A 23,781-nucleotide genomic window follows, 5' to 3' on the forward strand; every position below is an offset into this window, starting at 1 on the left:
TACTAACGAGTCGCTATATGCAAATGACAGTGGGCTGCGTCCCAGTGTGCGATATTTACATATGATATCCGTCTGTCTAGACTGAAATAGAATTGAATTTATTATTTAAGTCAAGTGCATTATTATACTCCCTTTTATACCATATTTAGAGACATTATTATTATTACTTACTTACTTACTTCCTGGCCTTAAGGAACCCGGAGCTTCATTGCCGCCCTCACATAAGCCCTCCATACGTCCCTATCCTGAGCAAGACCAATCCAGTCTCTATCATCATATCCCACCTCCCTCAAATACATTTTAATATTATCCTCCCATCTACATCTCGGCCTCCCCAAAGATCTTTTTTCGCTCCGGTCTCTCAACTAACACTCTATATGCATTTCTGGATTCGCCCATATGTGCTACATGCCCTGCCCATCTCAAACGTCTGGATTTAATGTTCCTAATTATATATGGTGAAGAATACAATGCGTGCAGTTCTGTGTTGTGTGACTTTCTCCATTCTCCTGTAACTTCATCCCTCTTAGCCCCAAATATTTTCCTAAGCACCTTATTCTCAAACACCATTAACCTATGTTTCTCTCTCAAAGTGAGAGTCCAAGTTTCACAACCATAAAGAACAACCGGTAATATAACTGTTTTATAAATTCTAACTTTCAGATTTTTTGACAGCAGACTGGATGATAGAAGCTTCTCAACCGAATAATAACAATCATTTTCCATATTTATTCTGTGTTTAATTTCCTCCCGAGTATCATTTATATTTGTTACTGTTGCTCCCAGGTATTTGAATTTTTCCACCTCTTAAAAAAAGGATAAATTTCCAATTTTAATATTTCCATTTCGTACAATATTCTTGTCACGAGACATAATCATATACTTTGTCTTTTCGGGATTTACTTCCAAGCTTCAAGTAAAATTCCCGTGTTTTCCCTAATCGTTTGTGGATTTTCTCCTAACATATTCACGTCAGTCCACACCTGTGGAGTAACGGTCAGCGCGTCTGGCTGCGAAACCAGGTGGCCCGGGTTCGAATCCCGTTACCTGGGCAAGTTACCTGGTTGAGGTTTTTTCCAGGGTTTTTTCTCAACCCAATACGAGCAAATGCTGGGTAACTTTCGGTGCTGGACCCCGGATTCATTTCACCGGCATTATCACCTTCATATCATTCAGACGCTAAATAACCGAGATGTTGATACAGCCTCGTAAAATAACCCAATAAAATAAAAAAAAAATATTCACGTCATCCGCATAGGCAAGCAGCTGATGTAACCCGTTCAATTCCAAACCCTCTCTGTTAACCTGGACTTTCCTAATGGCATACTCTGGAATAAAGTTAAAAAGTAAAGGTGATCGTGCATCTCCTTGCTTTAGCCCACAGTGAATTGGAAACGCATCTGACAGAAACTGACCTATACGGACTCTGCTGTACGTTTCACTGAGACACATTTCAATTAATCGAACTAGTTTATGGGAATACCAGGTTCAATAAGAATATCATATAAAACTTCTCTCTTTACCGAGTCATATGCCTTTTTAAAATCTACGAATAACTGATGCACTGTACTCTTATACTCCCATTTTTTCTCCATTATATGTCGAATACAAAGTATCTGATCAGTAATAATAATAATAATAATAATAATAATAATAATAATGATGATGATGATGATTATTATTATTATTATTATTATTATTATTATTATTATTATTATTATTATTATTATTATTTGGTTATTTAACGTAGTGTCTTAGAATTTATTGCATAGAAATATTCTGAGCACATAAGATTAAGGCACAGTGATTGGTCGACTGGACGGAGGACAGGACAGCTGGTAATCCTGTCTCCTGTCACTTCTGAACTAGTGGGTGGAAATGAAGACTTCATCGCCCGTCCGGTAGAACACGTCCACCGCGATAACCGCATTGAATTTCAAAGGGATGCCGTGCTTAGCATCTTGCGGTTAATGCAGACGTCTCATCAGGCGTCCTGAGTTCAGAACTGTGTGACGTATGTGGAACATGGGAAACCTCGTCAGGAAATAATTAATATGAAAGTGTGACAATTTGATCCTGACAAGATTTTTTTTTATTAATTTTTGCCCTCCCTACTGTACCATTCACGTTCGTTTCTTCTCTCTTCTTTCTCAGCCGCTCTTCCTTTTCATTTCTTTATTTTCTTTTGGTTTGTTTATCATTTTCTCTGCCTTTTAATCTCTTTTCCTGTTTTTCTTTCTTCCTGCCTTCCTTCTTTTCAATTTTTCTTTTCTCTCTTGTCTCTGTTTCTTCTTTTAATCTTTGTTTGTCTCTTTGTCTATAATTCTTAAAATTACCGTCTATTCATTTTCCATTAACCAGTAAATGTTATAAATTACCTGTTTATCCCCTAAACATTAAACTACACAATTCGGCTTGTTCCGCAGTCAGCTGTAATTGTCCAATTATAAATGAATCTTCAGAGGTTAAATATTTAGGAATCATTACTGATCAACATCTGAAATGGGACAAAACTATCTTTGTAACAAATCACGTACAATTACGTATATATATATATATATATATATATATATATATATATATATATATATATATATATATATTATTTTGTTCAGATGCGAATTTTTTTACCATTAGATGTAGGGTAAAGTTGCCTATTTCCGTGATACCACTAATCCCGTGATACTTTTTAAAAATTGAATGTCAGTCAAAACTTTGCCGTTCGATCATAGCGCCAGACATCTTTCTCGAAACAATCTTTCGCCTACTTTTGAGACATCGGCGAACTTCCTAGCAAGATACCCAATCCTGTGATATTCAGTAAAAAAAAGTATCACGGAATTAGAAGTATCACGGAATTATGCAACTTTACCCTACTTCGTACTGTTTATCTAGCCTTCTTTCAGTGTATAACTTAATATGGAATATTAGGCTGGGGTAATACGTTTACAACGAACCTTAATCAACTATAGAGAAGAATAATTAAAATGTTTCTAAAAACCTATTGATTATCCTACCGAAAAATTGTTTTTAGAATTAAAAGTCTTGAAACTACATCAAATTTATATCAATGTATTATTAAATGTTATACGTAAAACTCACATCATATATTCACAAACACAAAATCAAAGGCATGGATACAATACATTTGTTTGAATCAAAGCGTTTAACGAGCACTGCTTTTAATCATAATAGTAATATCGGCCCCAGAATTTATGAAAAATTAATAAAGGAATACTCTCATCTATTTAATCCCAACAGTTTAATATTTATAAATACATGTACGTAATTTGATATGTGTAAATATTAATTTTTAGTTGCACTTTATTGTAATTTATGCATATAAATTTATTATGTATCGAATCCTCCACTGAGCACTAGATCACTCTTTTTTTTAGGGGAGTGCTAGAATTTTGTACATACACAATTCCATTGTATGGTCTGGTAATACAATTATTATTATTATTATTATTATTATTATTATTATTATTATTTGCTTTTACTAGACTACTTATAATATTTATTTTTGTCCCATTTATTTTGTGGATTTCCTTATCATCTGTCTCTGCATTTTTCTTTATTTATGTTCTCTTTCTTTTTGTTGATGTCTTAATTTTTTCTTTTCAATATATAGTGTTTTTTCTTCTTTCCGCCTCCATTCAATTAGTTTCATTTTTTTCTAATTTTTCTCGATTGCCTGTTTTTATTTTTCATAGGTTTCTTATCTTGTCGCCATATTAATATTGACTTTTTCTCTTGTTTTTTTTTTTGTTTCACTTTCAATGCTTATTTCGTTTCTGTTCCTCGCTGTTCCCTTAATTTTCTTTTTTCGTTTTCTCAATTTCTTCCTCTTTTCCTTTTCTTCTTTCTTTCTTTATTTTTCTTTTTACTTTGGTATTTTTTTAAGATGCTCTTCTTATTTTTCTGTATCTTCACTACTCAAAAAAAATTAATGCACTCAAAGTCTTTGCAACGTAATCGTAAGCATTTTCGTATATAAAAGCATAAATTTGAAATTTAATGTGTATTTTTATACTTGTAAATGTAGGCTAATATATAATGGCTGTGACAAAATAATTTACACTATGTAGTCAGTTTCGATATAAAATATTCCCAGTTTTGACATAAAATATTACATGAGAATTGCCATACCATTAACACTTTTACAATTAAATTTCTATTTAGCATTGTGTTAAACCAAGCCCATCAATTAATTAACAACCTTTTACCTAATTACTCTGCAAAACTTAATCTAAATGAAGGTCGAGAATTGGCGGTAGACTGTATAATTATAGACATACGGTTACCACAAGGCACTCGACTGAAAAATTTGACGCCCAGTCAGTAAACTGAGAGAGAGTCACCAGGAACACGATATAACGGTAATCAATTTTAAGGACAGAGTCGTGTGAAACGAGACAATTTCTGATGGCTAGACGGAGCATGATCGTAATTTTTTTGCCCTCTTGACCCCCTGCCAAACCGTCCGATGTCCCAGAATTGCTCCACATTCTTAATGCACCTATCGTATGAAATTATTGTCACGCCGCTAGACCGGACAAGCAGGTTCTCGAGGTATCCATGGCAACGCTTCGCTGCTATCTCTCAGGCTTGTATATTTGGATCGCAGGAATGACCAGTAATATTTCTTCGAACCTCAAGCAGTCAACTAAGAGAAACAGATTGAAGTAAGGCATTTGTATCGTTTCTTTGTTTGCTTGCAAATTGTGGTTCACAACACAGGTGTGTTCCGTTGAGATGTCACATTAAATAAATGGGCTTTTATGAGGAGTATGCTTTTGCTTCATCTACTTCGATGTCTCGGTATACAGAAGATACTTCACACTGCAGTATCATTACTATGGCATTAGACATAAGCACAGCTGAAAACTCGTTTCTGAAATGGGAGGCCGTCAACAAGAAAGAGGATTTTTTAAATGTAAACATGCTAAATGTAGGATTTCAATAGATTCAACACACCTAGTTTATAGGAGTAGACGAATCAGTCACTTACAGAAAATACGTCTTATCTTTTAAAAATGCATCAGGTTTCATTACTATTTTTCAGACGGCGTACAGTGGTCTAAAATCCATATTTAGGAGGACAAATGCAGAAAAGTGAAATGTAAAAAAATGAAATTAAACCCTTAAATTATTTTTCCTATATAACTGAGTAACACTGAATTGATTATCTTAATCAGCGGTGGTGGCTGCATAGCGAGATAAGAAGCCGGTAACATGCCACATTTCGCCACCCAGCATTCTTACTCAGCAAGCGCCGCGAGTCTGCCGTTTTCCTTGTGCTGTAACTCTGTTGTAAGTGGTCGATTCCATTCATATTTGGTACCAACATGTCAAGTAGTTCTTTAGGTATGTAACACTGTTTGTTTTTGTTACATTTAATGTTATTATAGTATGTAAAATTAGCATGAATGGACACGGGACAAAATATAAATATAACCATTGAGTGCAGAATTTGCTGAGGTAGAGAAAAAAACACCCCCTTTGATTCGTCCAAAAATGATTTTTTTTCACTTCCTTCACTATTTACCTCTGTTTTAAATCTAGTCTTAAGGTGCGCAGATTTGCGGAAGTAATAATTTATGAGCACTATTCTTTCGAGGTGCAGTAGTGCAATTTTTCTCGGTTGCAGTTATTTCAATATCTGTGAACCGAAACTGCTTCCGCAGTATAATTCAGGGAATTCAAGATGACAGCTTGTTAATTATGTACCAAATAAACTTCCCGAGTGTCCAAAAGGTGTAATAGTACCTAAAATGTTACATTTCCCCCCCCCCCATAAGTTTTTGTCTAAATGCATCCCCCTGTAAGGGGCACTTCTGTTCATACCAACGTAAACAGAGTTTGTACACAAAACAAATGTACTAAGTGTAACTGCTGTATAAAATTTCATAAAAATCTGTTAGATAGGACAAAAGTTACTAATTTTGTCTAATTGCGCCCCCCCCCCTATAAGGGGTAGTTACACTTAGACCAACGTAATGAGAGCTTGTATACAAAACATACATGCTACCTGTAACTACTTTGTAAAATTTCATAAAAATCTGTTAAATAGGAGAAAAGTTACTAATTTTGTCTAATTGTGCCCCCTAAAAGGGGTAGTTCTCCTTATACCAACGTAATCAGAACTTGTATACAAAACATATATGTTCCTTGTAACTGTTTTGTAAAATTTCATACAAATCTATCAAATAGGAGAAAAGTTTCTAATTTTGTCTAAATGCTCCCCCCTATAAGGGGTAGTTCCCCTTATACCAACGTAACGAGAGCTTGCGTACAAAACATATATGCTACCTGTAACTACTGTGTAAAATTTCATAAAAATCTTTTAGGTAGCTGAAAAGTTATTGATATGTCCCACTAAATTTGCATTCTAGACCACTGTGCGGCGGTTGTTTTTCAAGAAGTTAGCATTGCTGAAAAGATAACGATGTAGACCAGTGATGTCAGAGCAAGCGCATTTTTCTGACCTTGACGTCGTGCGCGGGCATCAAGCGCTAGGTATGGAAGGAGACAGGATTATGTATATGAATAAGCAGCCTGTTGGATTAAGAAAACATTGGTGTACAAACTCCAAACGTGAAATTTTATGTCGTTATTTTTATATGTCTCGTTTCTGTTTGATATTATCTATATTGTTTGTAAAACAAAAGCATTTACACCGATTTCTTAATATTTCAGTTGCGTTATAGACGTTAATAACATAAAGATTTAAGAAGGAATATTCACATAAATTCCATAGTAGGACAACTATACTGTACTAAGTGGATGAAACACATCATTCATAAAAAAGTGATAATCTATCTCAAGGAAAGAGATTGAGTATGACATAGTAAGTTGGAATTGATCTTTTGTCTTATAAGAGTAATCAATAAACTACTACTCAAAATAATATTACAGTACAAAGTAAAGTTACCTAGGTATATGTTTTAACTGTAACTAATATTACATAGCATTATGCTTTTAAGGTGATATTGGTGCTCTACTTCCTATCATCAGAATATTAAATTATTTTCTCGAAATCTGCTGAAACTATAGAACTGAATTTTTTACAACACATGGGCACATATCTTTTGTTTATGATGTAACAATAGTTTCTTTCTTAATTAATTTTCTTACAAACGTTTTCCATGCGAATATTTTCAAAATTTGTAATGCACTGTCTTCAGTTATACGTACGTATTTACGATATATTAGATTTACGAAAACATTGTTTCAGTATCTGTAAGGCTACTAAACAAACATATCTGATAATTTCACTTTTCTGTAAAAAAAAAAAAGTAGAGAAAATATTCCCTTTGACTAAAGAAGCAAACTTGTGAAAAATGAGCATTACAATTAAAACTCACATTCATATAATGCACTTATACTTCTCAGACAAATCTAAAAATTAACATGGATACAGTTTTGTTAAGTTCTCTTCCCATTATCCAATGAATCAGTGCTGGCCATTCCTGTATATAGCTCGACCAAGAGGCATACAGTATACTACCTCTTTCGTCTGTCTCTTTCCTTTCCGCTGTAAAGCGCTCAGGCTCTCCTGAGCTTAAAGCGCGCGCTTGCGCCTAAGAGCATCAGTTGACATGACTGATGTAGACTAACATGCGCGATGGTCCATTTCAGCCTCACAATTTCTCACTCCTAAACATTTTTAACATCATTGTATTGACACTGTTTTATGGCAATCCTTATACATATAAAATACTTCTCTCATGCGGGTTATTTCTCAGTGATATAATAATGAGTCTTTCGTTTAGATATTAGTGTTTCAGTAAAAATGAATTTTAAAAAAGTACATGAATTGAGAACCTTGTTTTCTGACTTTATCTCGTTTTTTTTGTCCAAATTGTATATTATTTATTTCAAATAACTTCCTTTGTTTAATGTTGATACTTTATGTCCATAAAGGTCAGACGCGTTATATTTAAATACATTGATTAGATTAAATTTAATAGTTTTAAGCCCCTTAGTTCACATCTCATTCCTGGAAATAATATGGGTGGCCTTATTTGAAACACTTAGATCCTAATACAGCTACATTGAAATTACTTTAAGTTTGTGCTCTCTTCTCGCATAGACGCATATAAGTTAGATTGTGATGACACTATTTTAAGCATGAATGTATAAAGTATATTTCTGTAAAAACATTACAATTCTACCATCTAAAAAAATAATTTAAGAAAATTTTCGAAGTCTTAAAATGATATTATGTTGAGATAGGCTACCCATTTTATTACATATTTAGTTACTTACTTTGAAACGGTTTTCTCTTTCGTTTGCATATTTTACAACATAAAAATCCGGGACTTTATTATTATCATCATCATCATCATCATCATTATTATTATTATTATTATTATTATTATTATTATTATCTCTTTTTCCGGTCTGTAGATGCATAAAATATGCCAATTTGTATGGGATGATCCATTTAATGTAAAGTATAGACTATTTATTGGTAGGGCCTACGTGTGTCCTTTTGTTTTCATTATTTTTATTTATGTTTTATTTGTATTAATTTAATTATTCTCGTTTATCATTTACATGCTTTGTTTCTTCTGTCTTTGTATTGTGCTGAACTATAACAAAATTGGCCTTTGGTTGTTTTCCAACACACAAATATTAATAATAAATAAAATGTATTATTATTATTATCATCATCATCATAACTACTACTACTACTGCTACTACTACTACTACTACTACTACTACTACTACGTAACCATTTTGTACGTGGAACGTAAACAGAGGCGCCGCGATCGTATGTTGTTACTCTGTGGAAAAGAGAAAGATATTGATTGATTGATTGATTGATTGATTGATTGACTGACTAGAATAAGAGAGCGATTGTACTGCACAGGTGACGTAACAGCGGCGCGCTGTGTATTAGTACAAGCAACTACCGTTCTGCGAATAGAATGGTCTTATATTGTTGTTGTTATTATTATTATTATTATTATTATTATTATTATTATTATTGTTGTTGTTGTTGTTGTTGTCAACATTTTAATTTATGTTTATTTTATGTTCTGCAGAAGCAGATATTAACAAGGCTGTGAAGCATGCGCTCGAAGTCAACAAGGAAGGATTGTGTCGCGTTCCTAAGCCACGCCTGATAAAAGTGAAGGACGTATTTCCTCACCCCAGCAAGACATACTTCCCGCATTGCACTATCCTGCACCAGTGTGGTGACGACACGGGATGTTGCCGCTCAGATACCCTCACCTGCATCGCCCGGCACACGGAGCTAGTGGAACTCTACTTCTATGTGAGTACAGATTCATTATTCACTCATGTGAAATCTTTGTTTATTTATTGAGTAATCATTGTATGTAATTAGTTCAAGACAGCCTTCAACACTGAACATCTGAGGTATTCAGATCTTTGCGGATTAACATTGACGCGCATCTTTAAGCAGAATTGCCAACTATTACTTATTGTCCGTAATTATCACGGATTCTTCCCCCCATTATTATGGAACTACGGTCAAAGGAAAAAAAATATGATCTTGGGAAAATATATTTTAATTTATTTCACAGATAGAAAACGGAAGGAAATATATAAACACTGCTTGCTTCTAGATAGAAAAATAGAAAACGAAAGAAAATATATCAACACTGCTTGCTTCTAGTCATATGCGCATAATTTGGTAGCTCTCCGTTTAAAATAGGCACTTCCGCCTGCTACAATCGCTGATGTTCACGCTTTGGTCCTGAGCACAGAAACGCATGAAGTTAAGAACGCAAGTTCGATAGTGTTGTGTTGGTCGAATGGAGTGGGAGATGGAGCGCGCCTTTACTTCGTGTCTCAACATGTAAACAGTCCGTCACAGTACGGTACAAAATATATTTCACCCTGTACAGATGCAGTATATACAGTACATTCCTAGTATAGACAATAAATGTCTACCATTAAAGTATTAATGTAAGTTGTAGCCTTCAATCAGGTGTCCCTACTCCGAAGCCTGTTACACGTACCGCAGCCAAGCAGCAATACACACAACGGTAATGCACATTACGGATCCACCTGTGCTGTTGCAGTCACCCCTCCACACGGTCATGACGTCATTTATACTCCGTGTATTCTAAACCTCATACTGGTTACTCTGTGTCCCTAGGCCGAAGCCTGCTGATGTTAAACCAGGAAACAGGTTAATCGGTGGTGTTACGTAGTCGGCGTGTGACGTGGTTTGTTAAATTGTGAACAAGACGACTGAATTCGGGACTTAGCTTTGCTTTTGTCTGGTACTTATAGGCTTACTATTTGTGACTATTATTTCCAGTGTTTGGTTTTCTGAAATGAAGTGAAAGTTCTCAAACTGCATCCACTAGTAAGAAGACAGCAGAATTACAAAAATATTGGGACTGCTATAAAAAGGAACGACTATGTTTAATTGCTCCACGTGTTAGTAAAAACGATGTTTTGTAGTGTATGCTCATGTAATTTTTTGTGGCCCATGGTGGCCGAGATGACTGTAGAAGACAAAGAAGCATAAACATATGGACAAGTGAAATTTGAAAACATGCATATTTCGTCATCCTTTGTTAATAATGATAAAAGTCAATATGTTATCACAAGGAGAAGTAAGTTTCAAAAAGAAATTTGTATAAAAGCAGTTATTTGATGCAAAACATGCAACGAGGAATGTTTATTGTAGAAAAACTGACAGGTAACGTGTAATAATTATATGCAATATGGTCCATATCTGACTTTTTCAAAAATGGGAGTGAATTTGATGGGATTCCGAATAGCTCACTTCAAAGATTTGCATCTCTGTTATTTGTAATATACAAAATAAATTATATAGTAGGGGGAGATGGGGCACAAAGTAACAAAAACGATATTTTTCACATTTTTGACAAATATATTAATGAAATCAAATTTGTTCTGTGGTATGATTATTCTTTCATTATTAGACATTAGTTTTCAATGTACAAAAACCTTGGAATTATGCTATATACTTACTTTGAACATATTCATTATGTGATACATTGTTACACTGTGCCCCAGTATGGGGTATCCTATAAGAAGGTCTGGGGTAGAATGTAACATCGGATAATAAGTGAGTTTGCCGTCAAGTAATCATTACAAATATAACTGATTCACATTTTGTGGCTTGATAACATTATTTTATATCACCATATCACTTCTTAATACTATAGTTATTAAATAATTACACTGAACAAAGAAAGAAACAATGTTTTAGCAAACATCAAACTTGTCAGGATTAACTTCAAATTGCAGACATGCTATCTGGCGTTTTGTTTTTTCCAAAGACACTGATTGTGGTAGAACCATTTTGTATCCCGTTCAGGCACAGGAACTACATCAGTTTTCAACATCTGAGGAAGCCATAGAAATGCAGATCTCATCTTCACTGTCTGTTGAATCGTTCTTTCGGGATTTTTAGCCTGTTTCTGACGAGACCGTTCTGCAAATGACAATATATTACCTAAAAAGAGCTACATAATTGGCATTTTTCAATGCTGCAGCCTTACGACGGATCATTCCAGAAAGAACTTCGTTAACTGCAGCTCCGATATCACTTTCACAGAAAAGTCCAACGTTCGTTTTTCTTTCCCTTTTTCGAACCGTTGTTCTCACCCTGTAATACAGAAAATCCTAAATTAATATAATATTATCAAATATATATATATATATATATATATATATATATATATATATATGCCTAAAATATTCAAATTGTCGTTCAAAATCGTTAACTACAGTGTATAATGTTTTATAAATTATATCTCAAAATGGAGTACAGTGTAACACACGAATTTTCAGGAGAAACAAAAATACTATCTGGCATGGGTGTTGTTGACACTTCAAGTATGAAATTCATCATGTCATTTCTTAAGAAGGTGTTTCAGAATTTAGGGAAAACTGAACTTAAATTGCCTCATAGAAATACATGTGTAAATGCAGGTAACTGTGGGCAACAGTTGTTTAAAGAAAAAAAATATTTTGTTCTGGCTGAAGTGTGCCTCTCCTTCAATCTTCTGTTTCTTTATTATGTCCTTTTTCTTCTTCTTTCGTTGCTTACGTTTCTTCTGTTACTTTTGCACCTAAAAATGAGTCCATAACTAACACAATAATTCACGTGCTAAAGTACTTTTTTTTGAGGTGGCTTTTTTCGCGTACATAAGAAGCAGTGCTGCCAATCTACTGCAGTTTTAAATTGTATGGATAAATGTTTCAAGATGATATGAATGGGATATTTGTAAATGCTACCATCTGTCTGGACAATGGCTGTTTTCACAAACAAAATATTTCGGCTATGGTTGTTTTATGAAAACCACTGAAAATTTTCACTCCTATAACATAGGTCTATGGTGTTTATTTTCATTAACAACTAATTTAGTAGATGGTCGCTACAATACGCTCACCACGTGCTTAATATCTAAAATTTACATTTTTTGGACTATGGTTCTTTTTATAAAAACTCTTCAGTTGTGCCTGTACAATTTTTAATAAATGTAGTACGCTGGAGGTTACAGATCGAATTGCCGGTCGACGCTGCGCGTCATGGGTACTCGTACATGTAGAAAAATTAGAAAAAGCTTGTCAGCGCTGAGTCTTAAGTACATTTGTAATTTTCTTAGCAATAATTTATTTAGTTTCATCTTATAAAGGTTTACGTTTTCTTTTGATTTGTATAAATAATGAGGGATGATCAAATTTCTGCTATAAATGGTAAAATGACTTATTAGACTTGCCGAAAGTGACTGTTAAATTTATTTATACGGTACATCAAACCTTTTTACATGGCTTATATAAACGCATATGTTTTTAATATAATTTAATATAATTTTGAAACCACTAGCTACATTTTTCCTAAAAGAAAAATATAATTCTTTCCTCCGCCAACTTTCTTTGCTTGATCTTACGTATTATTTTCATATCTGAGCGTGGGATCTATAATTATATAGGCTTCAGTGAATCCTTTCTTGAATACCGAACTATCCACAAATCGATTATACATAACCATTTTCATCTAATGCATGGACTCCTTCAAAGAATATGAAACCTTTAGTTTGCAGCAAGGTAGACATATTCTTATTATTTATCAATAGAGAATTTAATTGGCATGACCCGAACACATGACTCGGTGTTTCAACCTCTTTCGCAAACCACCTGCAAAGGAAAGAACTGATTTTTTTTCTCCATTATTTCCTGGCACGCCTCTAAGATTATCATAGTTGACATTACGTTTTAGTGTTAATGTTCACTCAGAACAAGACAAGTGAGAATGATTTTTTCAGACATGATATTTTTAGCAGGAGAATACTCTGCAAAGTGTGATACTCCTACTCCTTGTCATCGCAAAGTTGACAATTCATCAAAAGATAAGTTCCTGAAATGTTTTCTAACTTGCCTTGAACTTTTAAACTGGTTCTTAATTTTACTTGAAATGTTTACTCTATTCAATCCTACACAAATTTCGTGATAAACTGCTATAATAAATCATTAGTCATTGTAAATGCTTTTGAGTACGAATTTTGAATTTAACAATTTCGTTAAAGCATTTGACAGCCCCGAGACTCTTTGAGACTGGAAGACGTATTGTTTGGATACATTACGAAGTTTCCTGAATCCCATACAAATGACCGCGACTCCCACTGATTACTTCGCATTATGTAATTCACGAGATTCATCTCTGTGTATCTTTCAATCCGACACGACTACCGTGAGCACGCAGTGCGCATGCGTAAAGGCTCATGCGTGTATGCGTCTCTTCTAATAAATTACATACACTGCGTTTAGAATAAAGCCCACACCTTAAAAATAAAACTGATTGTATCGGCAACACGAAGCGTGTGAAGGGGATCTACAACTTCCATCAGCTACTTATTTACATTTCCCCGACTCTTCTATCGAAGGAATATTGATGCAGCTTTGCGCCTATCAAACACCTAGGAGAGGTAACTTAGTTGACTGCCTTTCCTTTTCTTTCTTTTTTTTTTTTAATTTAAACTTCATTTCATACGTTTGTCATGAACGGCACATTACAATAGTGTTCTCTATAATTTATAATAATTAATAACAATGTTGATACATAAATTACTTTATTTATTTATTCATTCCTTCATTCATGTATTTATTTATTTATTTATTTATTTATTTATTTATTTATTTATTTATTTATATCAATGTACTATCTACCAGTGATTAATACATAATAGTTTAACACAATGATAATTATGTATGTATGTTTATAGGTATGTATGTAATGTATTGTTGTATCAGCGTGCCTGAGTAAAACCCAGGAAAGAGGAAAGGACCGTAACTTTAGGTATTTTTGGTTGCCTTTCACAAATAATATAAGTACCATAATTATTATAACAATTTAATATTAACAAACTGAGAGAGATAAATTAAAGTAAAAATACCAAAACAAAGAATTATAGATCTAATAACAATATAAAATAGTGAGATAATGAAAGAGAGAAAATTAATGTCTGCCATCAAAATGAATGTAAGAAAGGCGATGTATAACAGAGTAAACTGAACACTCATTGAGAATACAGTCTGAATAGACTCGGCTCAAATGAGACATATAAAGTTGTAGTCTCCAACCATTAGCTGAATCAAAGTTCAAATCCACGGAAAGCACACGGTAACCAAGTAAGCCGTTATATACGTTAATGGCGTAACGGCCCCAGAGAACTTCCCTGTAGGCTTATGGACGTCGATGATCCCTCGTAGTATAGAATATGAAAATCAGGAATGCTGAGAATGAAACAGACCATCCCTTAGTCTGTAAAGCGATGATATCCAAACGATGTTCCACCGATGAATTATAACACACAGACGATAGTCGCAGCTATCCAAATCAGCGGGGTCACCTTGACCACCGGAACCACGTAATACGATGAGTTGACTATCTCAGCAGAGACGGGAGACTACCCGTTTCTCTCTTGAAGTCGTAACTGCGTCGAATTCTCTCACCAACTGAACATTCGCTCGGTCTCCAAGCCCAGGCCGGCGGTGCGTGTCGTTCCTCCAATCAGCGGAGGAGAAGATCAGGGTACGTTCAGGAAAAATAAAGTAAACAGTACAGCCACCATAAACCATAAAATTGCCCACAGGATAAACTACTTCACAGTATGTATGTATGAATTATGTATTTATTAAACACTGGTAGTGATATTTAATATACAATAATAACATTACAATAAATACTCACAATATTTACAATAATTAAAAGAATAAAAAAAATAAATAAAATAAAATAAACCTAAATCTAATTCTAACTATAATTAAATAGATGCAATAAAGCTAGGACTATAGGCCTAAATAAAAACTATGCTGTAATAACGCCTACAACAAGCAAAAGTAAACCTAACTTATAAGTACTTCTATTAAACCCAACTATTATCAGCTTAAGTAATCACATATCACTTTAATTACATATCAACTTAATTACATATCTTAATTACATATCATCTTAATTAATTACATCATCTACAATTACATTTTCAGTCTAATCTTCTCAACCTTTTCTTAAATGTATTGATTTTGAGAGGACCATCCTGAAAGATTGCCGCAGGTAAGCTGTTCCAATCTACTATTGTGCGATTAACAAAGGAAAATTTTGCCACGTCCGTTCTTTGTTTTCTGCATTTAAACTTCCTAATATGATCAGCCCTGCCTCAGTATGATGGTGTTGCTAATCCAGCATTGATATCGGTCCATGCTTTGTGTCCCATTTGTGCATTAAACAATGCGGTGAGTCTGATTTTTCGTCGCCTCGATTTGAGAAATTCCCATCTTAAGTCTTTTACTATCTCTTCTGCGTGCCCCCTTCCCATTTTGACATATTTTGCAGCCCTGCGTTGGACATTTTCTATTGAATCGATTTGTTTTTGTCTGTGCGGATCCCAACCTACTGCTCCATATTCCATAATTGGACGAACAAGGGTTTTGTACGCTAATTCTTTTGACCTTCGGTTAGATTTCTTCAGATTACGCATAGAGAAATGTAGTGCTTTCCAGGCTTTCCTTGTGGTATTAGTTGACTTGTTCCTCCCAACCCAGTTTGTTACTTTATATATATATATATATATATATATATATATATATATATATATATATATATATATATAGGTATTTACAAGTGTTCACTTGTGGCACCGATGTACCATTCAGCTGATACCTGAGACAAATTTCTTTATACCTTCTACAGAAGGATATTGACTTACTTTTTCTCACATTGATTTTCGTATAATAATATAAAATTATTGACGATGTTAATAATAATAATAATAATAATAATAATAATAATAATAATAACTTACAAATGGCTTTCAAGCGACCCGCAGGTTCATTGCCGCCCTCACATAAGCCCGCCATCGGTTCATATCCTGTGCAAAATTAATCCAGTCTCTATCATCATATCCCACCTCCCTCAAATCCATTTTAATATTATCCTCCCAAATATGTCTGGACATCCCCAAAGGTACTTTTCCCTCTGGCCTCCCAACTAACACTCTATATGCATTTCTGGGTTCGCCCATACGTGCTACATGCCCTACTCATCTCAAACATCTGGATTTAATGTTCATAATCATATCAGGTGAAGAATACAATGCATGCAGTTCTGCGTTGTGTAACTTTCTCCATTCTCCTGTAACTTCATCCCTTTTAGCCCCAAATATTTTCCTAAGAACCTTATTCTCGAGCACCCTTAATCTCTGTCCCTCTCTCAAAGTGAGAGTCCAAGTTTCACAACCATACAGAACAACTTGTAATATAATTGTTTTATAAATTCTAACTTTCAGATTTTTTGACAGCAGACTAGATGACAAAAGCTTCTCAACCGAATAATAACAGCATTTCCCATATTTATTCTGCGTTTAATTTCCTCCCGAGTGTCATTTATATTTGTTACTGTTCCTCCAAAATATTTGAATTTTTAATGTGGTCGTGCCAGAGAATCAGTCCCATTCCGAAGCTTATTGTAAGGTTTCGCAACAAGCTGTTTTTTTTACGGTGATGGGTTGTTAGCCCTTCGCCCAACCCCCAGGCTGGAGGACCACCCCTTATCGGCTATCCATGACTGCTTATTCAATATATTCGCAGCTACCTCCATATCTGGAGGCCGTCTCCTCTATCCGGAACCTGAGGACGCGCCATGCCGTGGTCATAGGAATCCACAATACATGGAATAATAATAATAATAATAATAATAATAATAATAATAATGATAATAATAGCAACACAATAAGTTGCTTATTAAATATTTACAAATACGGAAATTCTAAAATTTATGAAATACGGTAATTTAACTTATTGCTGTGAAAGTTGGCAGTTATAACGCGTATGAAGTCCGAAGAAAAAATTTGTGGTAAGGTATTGTAATTAAGTATCATAATAGAGTCAGTCATTGTAAATACTGTACGTGTACCAAATTTCAGATGGATAGCAAAAAAATTATGGGATCAGTGATTAATAATAATAATAATAATAATAATAATGATAATAATAATAATAATGGCTTTATTTAACCTGGCAGAGTTAAGGCCGTAAGGTACAGCTGTCAAAAAAAAAGTGGCCGCACTCGTGAACAGCGAATATTTTCAAAGTCCACTTCGGGTCGCGGCGATGTTACACGATGCATGTGCTTGTACAAGCAGTTCCGGAACTATGAAAGTGTTCCACATCTGCTCCTCGTAGACCTAATGATTCAAAGGTTCTGGGTTCGCGCCTGCTTCAAGTTTTCATTTTATTTTTTAATCGTTCTTTAGCGATGTAAATGATATTCAAATTATCATTTATATTCAGTTATCGTTCTTGATGGATATCACGTTATTTATATTTTGTTATCGTTCTTTAGAGATATGAATAAAATTCAAGTCATCATTTGTATTCTGTTATCGTTTTATAACGATATGAATAATAATTATTACTATTGTAGCTACAGTATCTCCAATGGGGGTTAGCCTTATTTTACATATATATGTTAGGGCTATAGTTTTATACACAAATAAGATAAGCATAAAGAGAAATGGAAAAGAAAATTAAATTAGCTTACGCGATGTAAACAAAATATAAACAATTCGTAAATTAGGCATTGCGATTGCAAAACAAATAACAGTTATCAATTTGAAACATACAAAAACATTAACAACACACATACGTAACACTTCTATAACACAAATATGCAGCTTTCCATACCATACATCATAAATTAATACACAATAGTCACACAAACACAATCAAACTATAATTACGACATTGCGACGACATCAAGCATCCCATAACTGACTCACATACATAAAAAATCAAGCATCCGTTGCAACACATACACTTCAACATAGTAACCACACTTTTAAAAGTTACAAATTTGGCTCCAAGAAGAATAAATAGGACACTGTTACTAATTACTATTCTTCTACAATTTCTTAAATACATCTGTAATAAATCTGTGAAATTCCGATATGAATAATATTCACGTTTTTTATATTGTTATCGTTCTTTAGCGATATAAATAATATTCAAATTATCATTTATATTGTTTTCCTTCATTAGCATTATAAAATAATATTCAAGTTATTTATATTGTTATTGTTCTTTCGCAATATAAATAATCTGTATTTTATGTAAGTAATTATTATAACACAAATAAACATCTTTCTTTGTAAAATAGGTTATTTTATTTAAATAATTAAATACGTATTATATGACATCTTATATTAATTAAACAAACCGATATTTATCATTTATATTCTGTTATCGTTCTTTAGTGATACTGTATAAATAATATTCAAGTTATTTATATTGTAATTGTTCTTTAGCGATATAAATAACATAAATTTAATATTAGGTTTGGAAAAATCCAGTTGCATAATACTGGTATTAGTTTTTTTTTTGTATTATTACATTACACTATCTTGAACCACAATAAAATGAAAAGGAGTAACGAGGAATTGAACCCGAGACTTCGACATCTAAATTCCGACGTTCGTCCGCTGAGCTACGAGGGCAAAAGTGTGGAAACATTTTCGGAAAAATTGGCCCAATCACACTCTAAGATTTTCTGATGATTCGTAGAAGCTAGTCCAGGATGCGGGGGGCAAAGGCTAATTGAGATTTCCCGATCTCTGATAGGGTCAAACATCCTGATAGAATTAATATTTAACCCTTGCAGTGGCTTTCGGTGAAGTCCGGAGGGCCCAATTAGTCAAATCCACTCTCCTCATCTCCACGTTTGGGCCCCCTGGAATTTAATAAGATGCGAAAGAGATAGTGGTGTGCGGAAAGCAACGGGATGTTACCGCATTTAGACCTATCCTTCCCAAGAAAAACTGCAAACATGAACAAAGGAAGCTTTTAACAGAAGAAGAAGGATCTTCTGCGGACCTCTGGAAAAAGAACTAAGGAAGAGACTAGTGAAGTGCTTTGTGTGGAGTGTGGCATTATATGGGGAAGGAACATGGACATTACGACGAAATGAAGAGAAACGAATTGAAGCATTTGAAATGTGGATGTGGAGAAGAACGGTGCGTGTGAAGTGGACAGATAGAATAAGAAATAAAATTGTGTTTGAAAACGTGAGTGAAGAAAGAATGGTGCTGAAACTGATTAGAAAGATAAAAAGTAATTGGTTGAAAAGAATAATAGACGACATTAGGATATGTGGATCATATGCGGAGACTAAGAGGAAGGCAGAAAATAGGAAAGATTGGAGATTGCTGGGTTTGCAATGAAAGACCTGCCCATGGACAGAACACTTACGTATGTATGTTCAGAATGCCTGGAATATCGTGTCTAAGAAGAGTCGCTATTTGCAAAGATAGTCAATTCCATGCCCACTCGACTGCAAGATGATCGAGATAAGAGGAAGATAGACAAAATATTGAATTGTGGCTTTTTGTTTTGTTTTTTGAACGCTTAATTGTTTGAATGTTTTAAGGCCAACGCCAGTAAGTGTGTTTTGTTTATGCCACGAAAGATATTTTTATTGAGAATAAAATCTTTTTTCTTTCCATTTGCAGCCACAATATCATAATGATAAAGTCATGGCATAATATATTAATGAACCTGATGTTAATTACTAAAATAATCGTAAAAGAGAAAGGAGTCATTATGTATAGTTTGTCTCTCTCAAAACCAGAACAAAAAAGAACATAAAAAGCACGTGGTTGTAGTCGAACGCAGGACCTCATGAATAAGAGGCCTGAACGCTACCATTATGCTATCGATAACACACAGAATACTTCAATTATAACTGTAGATATCAGTCAACGTGGTCCAACAACATGTAACATCGCCTGTCTCCGAATTGTAGCGAAGATACCCGAAGGGAACTTTGTTTCAGGAGAGCGGCCACTTTTTCTTTTGACAGCTGTACATAATGAGATCAAAAGAGGTAGTTACATAAAAATTTATCTCATAAAATAAAAATAAACATAATGGAATACATATTAATGTTGTTAGAATCAAATACGAATCACATAAAAACAGAAGCCGATAATTCAATAAAAAATGTACACAGTAAAAATAAAAATAAACACATTATTATACATATTAGTATTAGATTACAATTAAGTAAGATTCACATAATTAAACCATAAAACGGACAATTTGAATAAAATGCACACAAAAATAGATTAATAATAAAAAAACAACACAATCGGATACATATTGGCGTTAAGTGACAAATAAACACGATTTACATGATTACACAATAAAAATAAGAAACAAAAAAAAAAAATAAAAATAAATACAATGGAACACATTCCATTAAATATTTGCAACGCGTTAGGTCTGGCAACTCATCATAAGACATTTTTCTAATTTACATTTAAAGGAAAATCAAGTTCGGCAGCCCTTGACTTATTACCAGGGAACGGATTTATATGGACTAAAAATATATGAAATATGTAAATATATATGTAGTTATTTTTACCAAAATATGGAATTAAATATGGATTTTTACCAAAATATGGAATTAAATATGGACTTAAAATTATAAAAAAATGACTATGTACGTTAAATATTGGTACATTTTAATCAAACTAAACAAAAAATATAATGGACGTACCTTATCTTCCAATGTAGTTTCAACAAAACACAATTTTTATTGTCTGTTACCATAACAATAGGTTACAAACATTTCTTTCAAGTGCTGAAAAGTGAATCTTCTTCTATTGTCTCTGAGGATAGATTTATACTGACTAAAAGAGCGTTCGACGTCACAAGAAGTAACTGGTACATAATTCAATTTCACAATGTCTGCTGGGGATAAGTCCAAGTTAATCTTCACTGTTGATTCACCACTCATCACAGCAACAACCTTTTGTAGTTCTTCATATCCAGGGTTTTTTGAAAGTACAGTGTCCACCTTAGCTCTTACTGCATCTGCAACTTTACCTCTACCACGATTCAGTTGTTCCACAGTACTATTTATAATTTCAAAACTTTCAGATAGTGAAAGGTGCCTATTTTGGAGACTTTTGAGCGTTTTTATGATGCATGAAAATGTATGCTGAATGTGAGCTAAGTCATTCTTCACACTTATGTCACAGGTAACTGTTTTCGCAGTATCAATTGAGACTGCATCTTCAGAGTCCAATGCAAGGAGAACATTGTTAATAGAGTCTATATGTTCGGCATAATATTCAACTGCTTCTAGCCATGTACCCCATCTAGTTAAAATTGGCTTTGGTGGCAATGGAATTTCAGGGTACATTTCTTTCAACACGTTAACTCTACTGGGAGCTTTGAGAAATACTTTTTTCACTGATGAAATCAACAAATCTACTTTAGGGAAATTGTCTCTGACCACTTCTGCCACACGATGAAATGCATGCGCCACACAAGTAAAATGAGTCAATTTAGGATATACAACAGATAATGCTTGTCCAGCTTTGACCATATAAGGGGCAGCATCGCTAATAAAGAATAACACATTATCGTACATAATACCCTTTGGCCACAGGATACCCATAGCTTCGTTGAACAGTTTAACTATAGTTTTGTTATTGCACTTTTCTAGAACATCACAATGTAAAAGAATTCGTTCAGAATATTGTTCACTTAACAAACCGATAACTACATTACCAACAAGTCTACCTTCTTTGTCGGGAGTCTCATCAATGGAAACCCAAATTGAACTATCTTTAATTTCATCTCTTATCTTCTGTATTGTCTCATCGTAGATGGATGAAGCATACGTCTTCCTAAGTGTTGACTCATCCGGGATTGTATGTTGAGTATATTTTTCAAGGAATTCCCTGAAGACCTTATTCTTTAGTTTGTAGAGAGGAATATCAGCAGAGATGAGAGAACGGCACAGGTCGATGTTAAACTCAGATCTTACATTCGATGTTGTTGGTTGTGTTAAAAACAATTGTCTCTGCTTGGAATTTAGTTGTTTGTTGGCCTGATGTTTACTAGTTGTAATGTGTTGTTGCACCAGGAACTTTTGTGTAGATGATACTGCACACTGACACAAATTACAAAATAATATTTTATTGTCAGTTGATAAACCATCTTCTTTAAATTCTGAAATGTAACTTGTTAGTTTTGATTTTAAATTGACTGAATGACGTACTTTTGGCATATTTACCGTCTTTATAGTATGATTTACAAAACTGAACCTATGTGTACTCTGACTGGCATTTAACTGTTGAGCTGCACAACTGAAGTCTGTTAAAAATTTTAAATTAAATTAATACAGTTTTGTAACTTACTTTCCCATTGTTGATAGGACTGCTAATTTTCAAATAACTCTGATGTTAAAGGGATTACTGAACATGTGTTTAAATCTCTATTGTTGAAATGTATTTTTAAAAGTTAATGGAATTTTGTTTTGTTTTATTGTTAAACCTAATATAATATGGACTGTTTTATATGAAATATGGAAAATATATGGAAATTAACGAAAATATGTACTAAACTCTAAAATATGGAAAAATATGGAAAATAAAAGTAGGATTTTTCAACCCTACACATTGTGAAACATAAAGATAATGCAAAATATAAATTATATTAGCTTTATAAGTAAATATGTATTTACATATAAATCCTTTCCCTGCTTATAACAGTGTATTTGAGACTACGTCTCCCCTTACAAAATGTCATTAATTCCTAGAAAGGTACTAAAATCCTATAGAAAGTACAAGCGTACTAAAATGTTCATAAAGTACTAACAGTGGCAACCCTGGGTATAGAGTTCATATTAATGATCTGGAATGTCATAATATCACCTCCATCCATCACTAGTAGCGCTGTTACTTGCCTGGAAACATACTCGTACATAAACTATTAGGAATAATAACCATAGGAAATGATTCCGAACCCTGGACATAAACCTGTTTTTCCTTCTCTCTAAGTTGAATAACTTGAGCACTACTGGTTTTATAGATGTAGAATGCATTATTAATGAAGCTGGAGAGAGAAGAATACATTTCAAACAAACCCGTAGGCGGTGGGCAGTACCCAAATTGATTTTCAGTCTCTTAATGATAAGAATTTGTCTATCACTCCAATTCCTGACGTAGTGAAGATGTATTCATAAACGCCCACCTCTGTTTATTTCTACTATATGCGTGTAGCGTGTATATTTAAGTGAAGGACGAAATGCGTTACGCAGCAAAAAAAAAAAAAAAAAAAAGACAGGCACGAAATGTTTGAGGAGACGCGACAATTTGTCGTTCCAGAAATAACTTTTATGACATGATTTATTTGAAAATTTTAAAGACATCGTAAACAACTACAACAATTCGAGGTTCGTGATCATATAAAGGG

The 23,781-nt window shown here is 33.8% G+C and overlaps 1 protein-coding gene across 1 annotated transcript in view; it reads left to right on the forward strand.

The window, feature by feature from the left end:
- The window catches only part of LOC138709038 (uncharacterized), a 1,004,374-nt gene that overhangs the window by 418,883 nt on the left and 561,710 nt on the right, over window positions 1-23,781 (forward strand). Inside the window, exon 3 of the mRNA XM_069839519.1 lies at window positions 9,057-9,289. Within this exon, the coding sequence (XP_069695620.1) occupies window positions 9,057-9,289 (233 nt within the window). The remainder of the gene's footprint in view (window positions 1-9,056; window positions 9,290-23,781) is intronic.

Source organism: Periplaneta americana, chromosome 11 (assembly GCF_040183065.1).
Source record: "Periplaneta americana isolate PAMFEO1 chromosome 11, P.americana_PAMFEO1_priV1, whole genome shotgun sequence".
NCBI classification, from domain to species: domain Eukaryota; kingdom Metazoa; phylum Arthropoda; class Insecta; order Blattodea; family Blattidae; genus Periplaneta; species Periplaneta americana.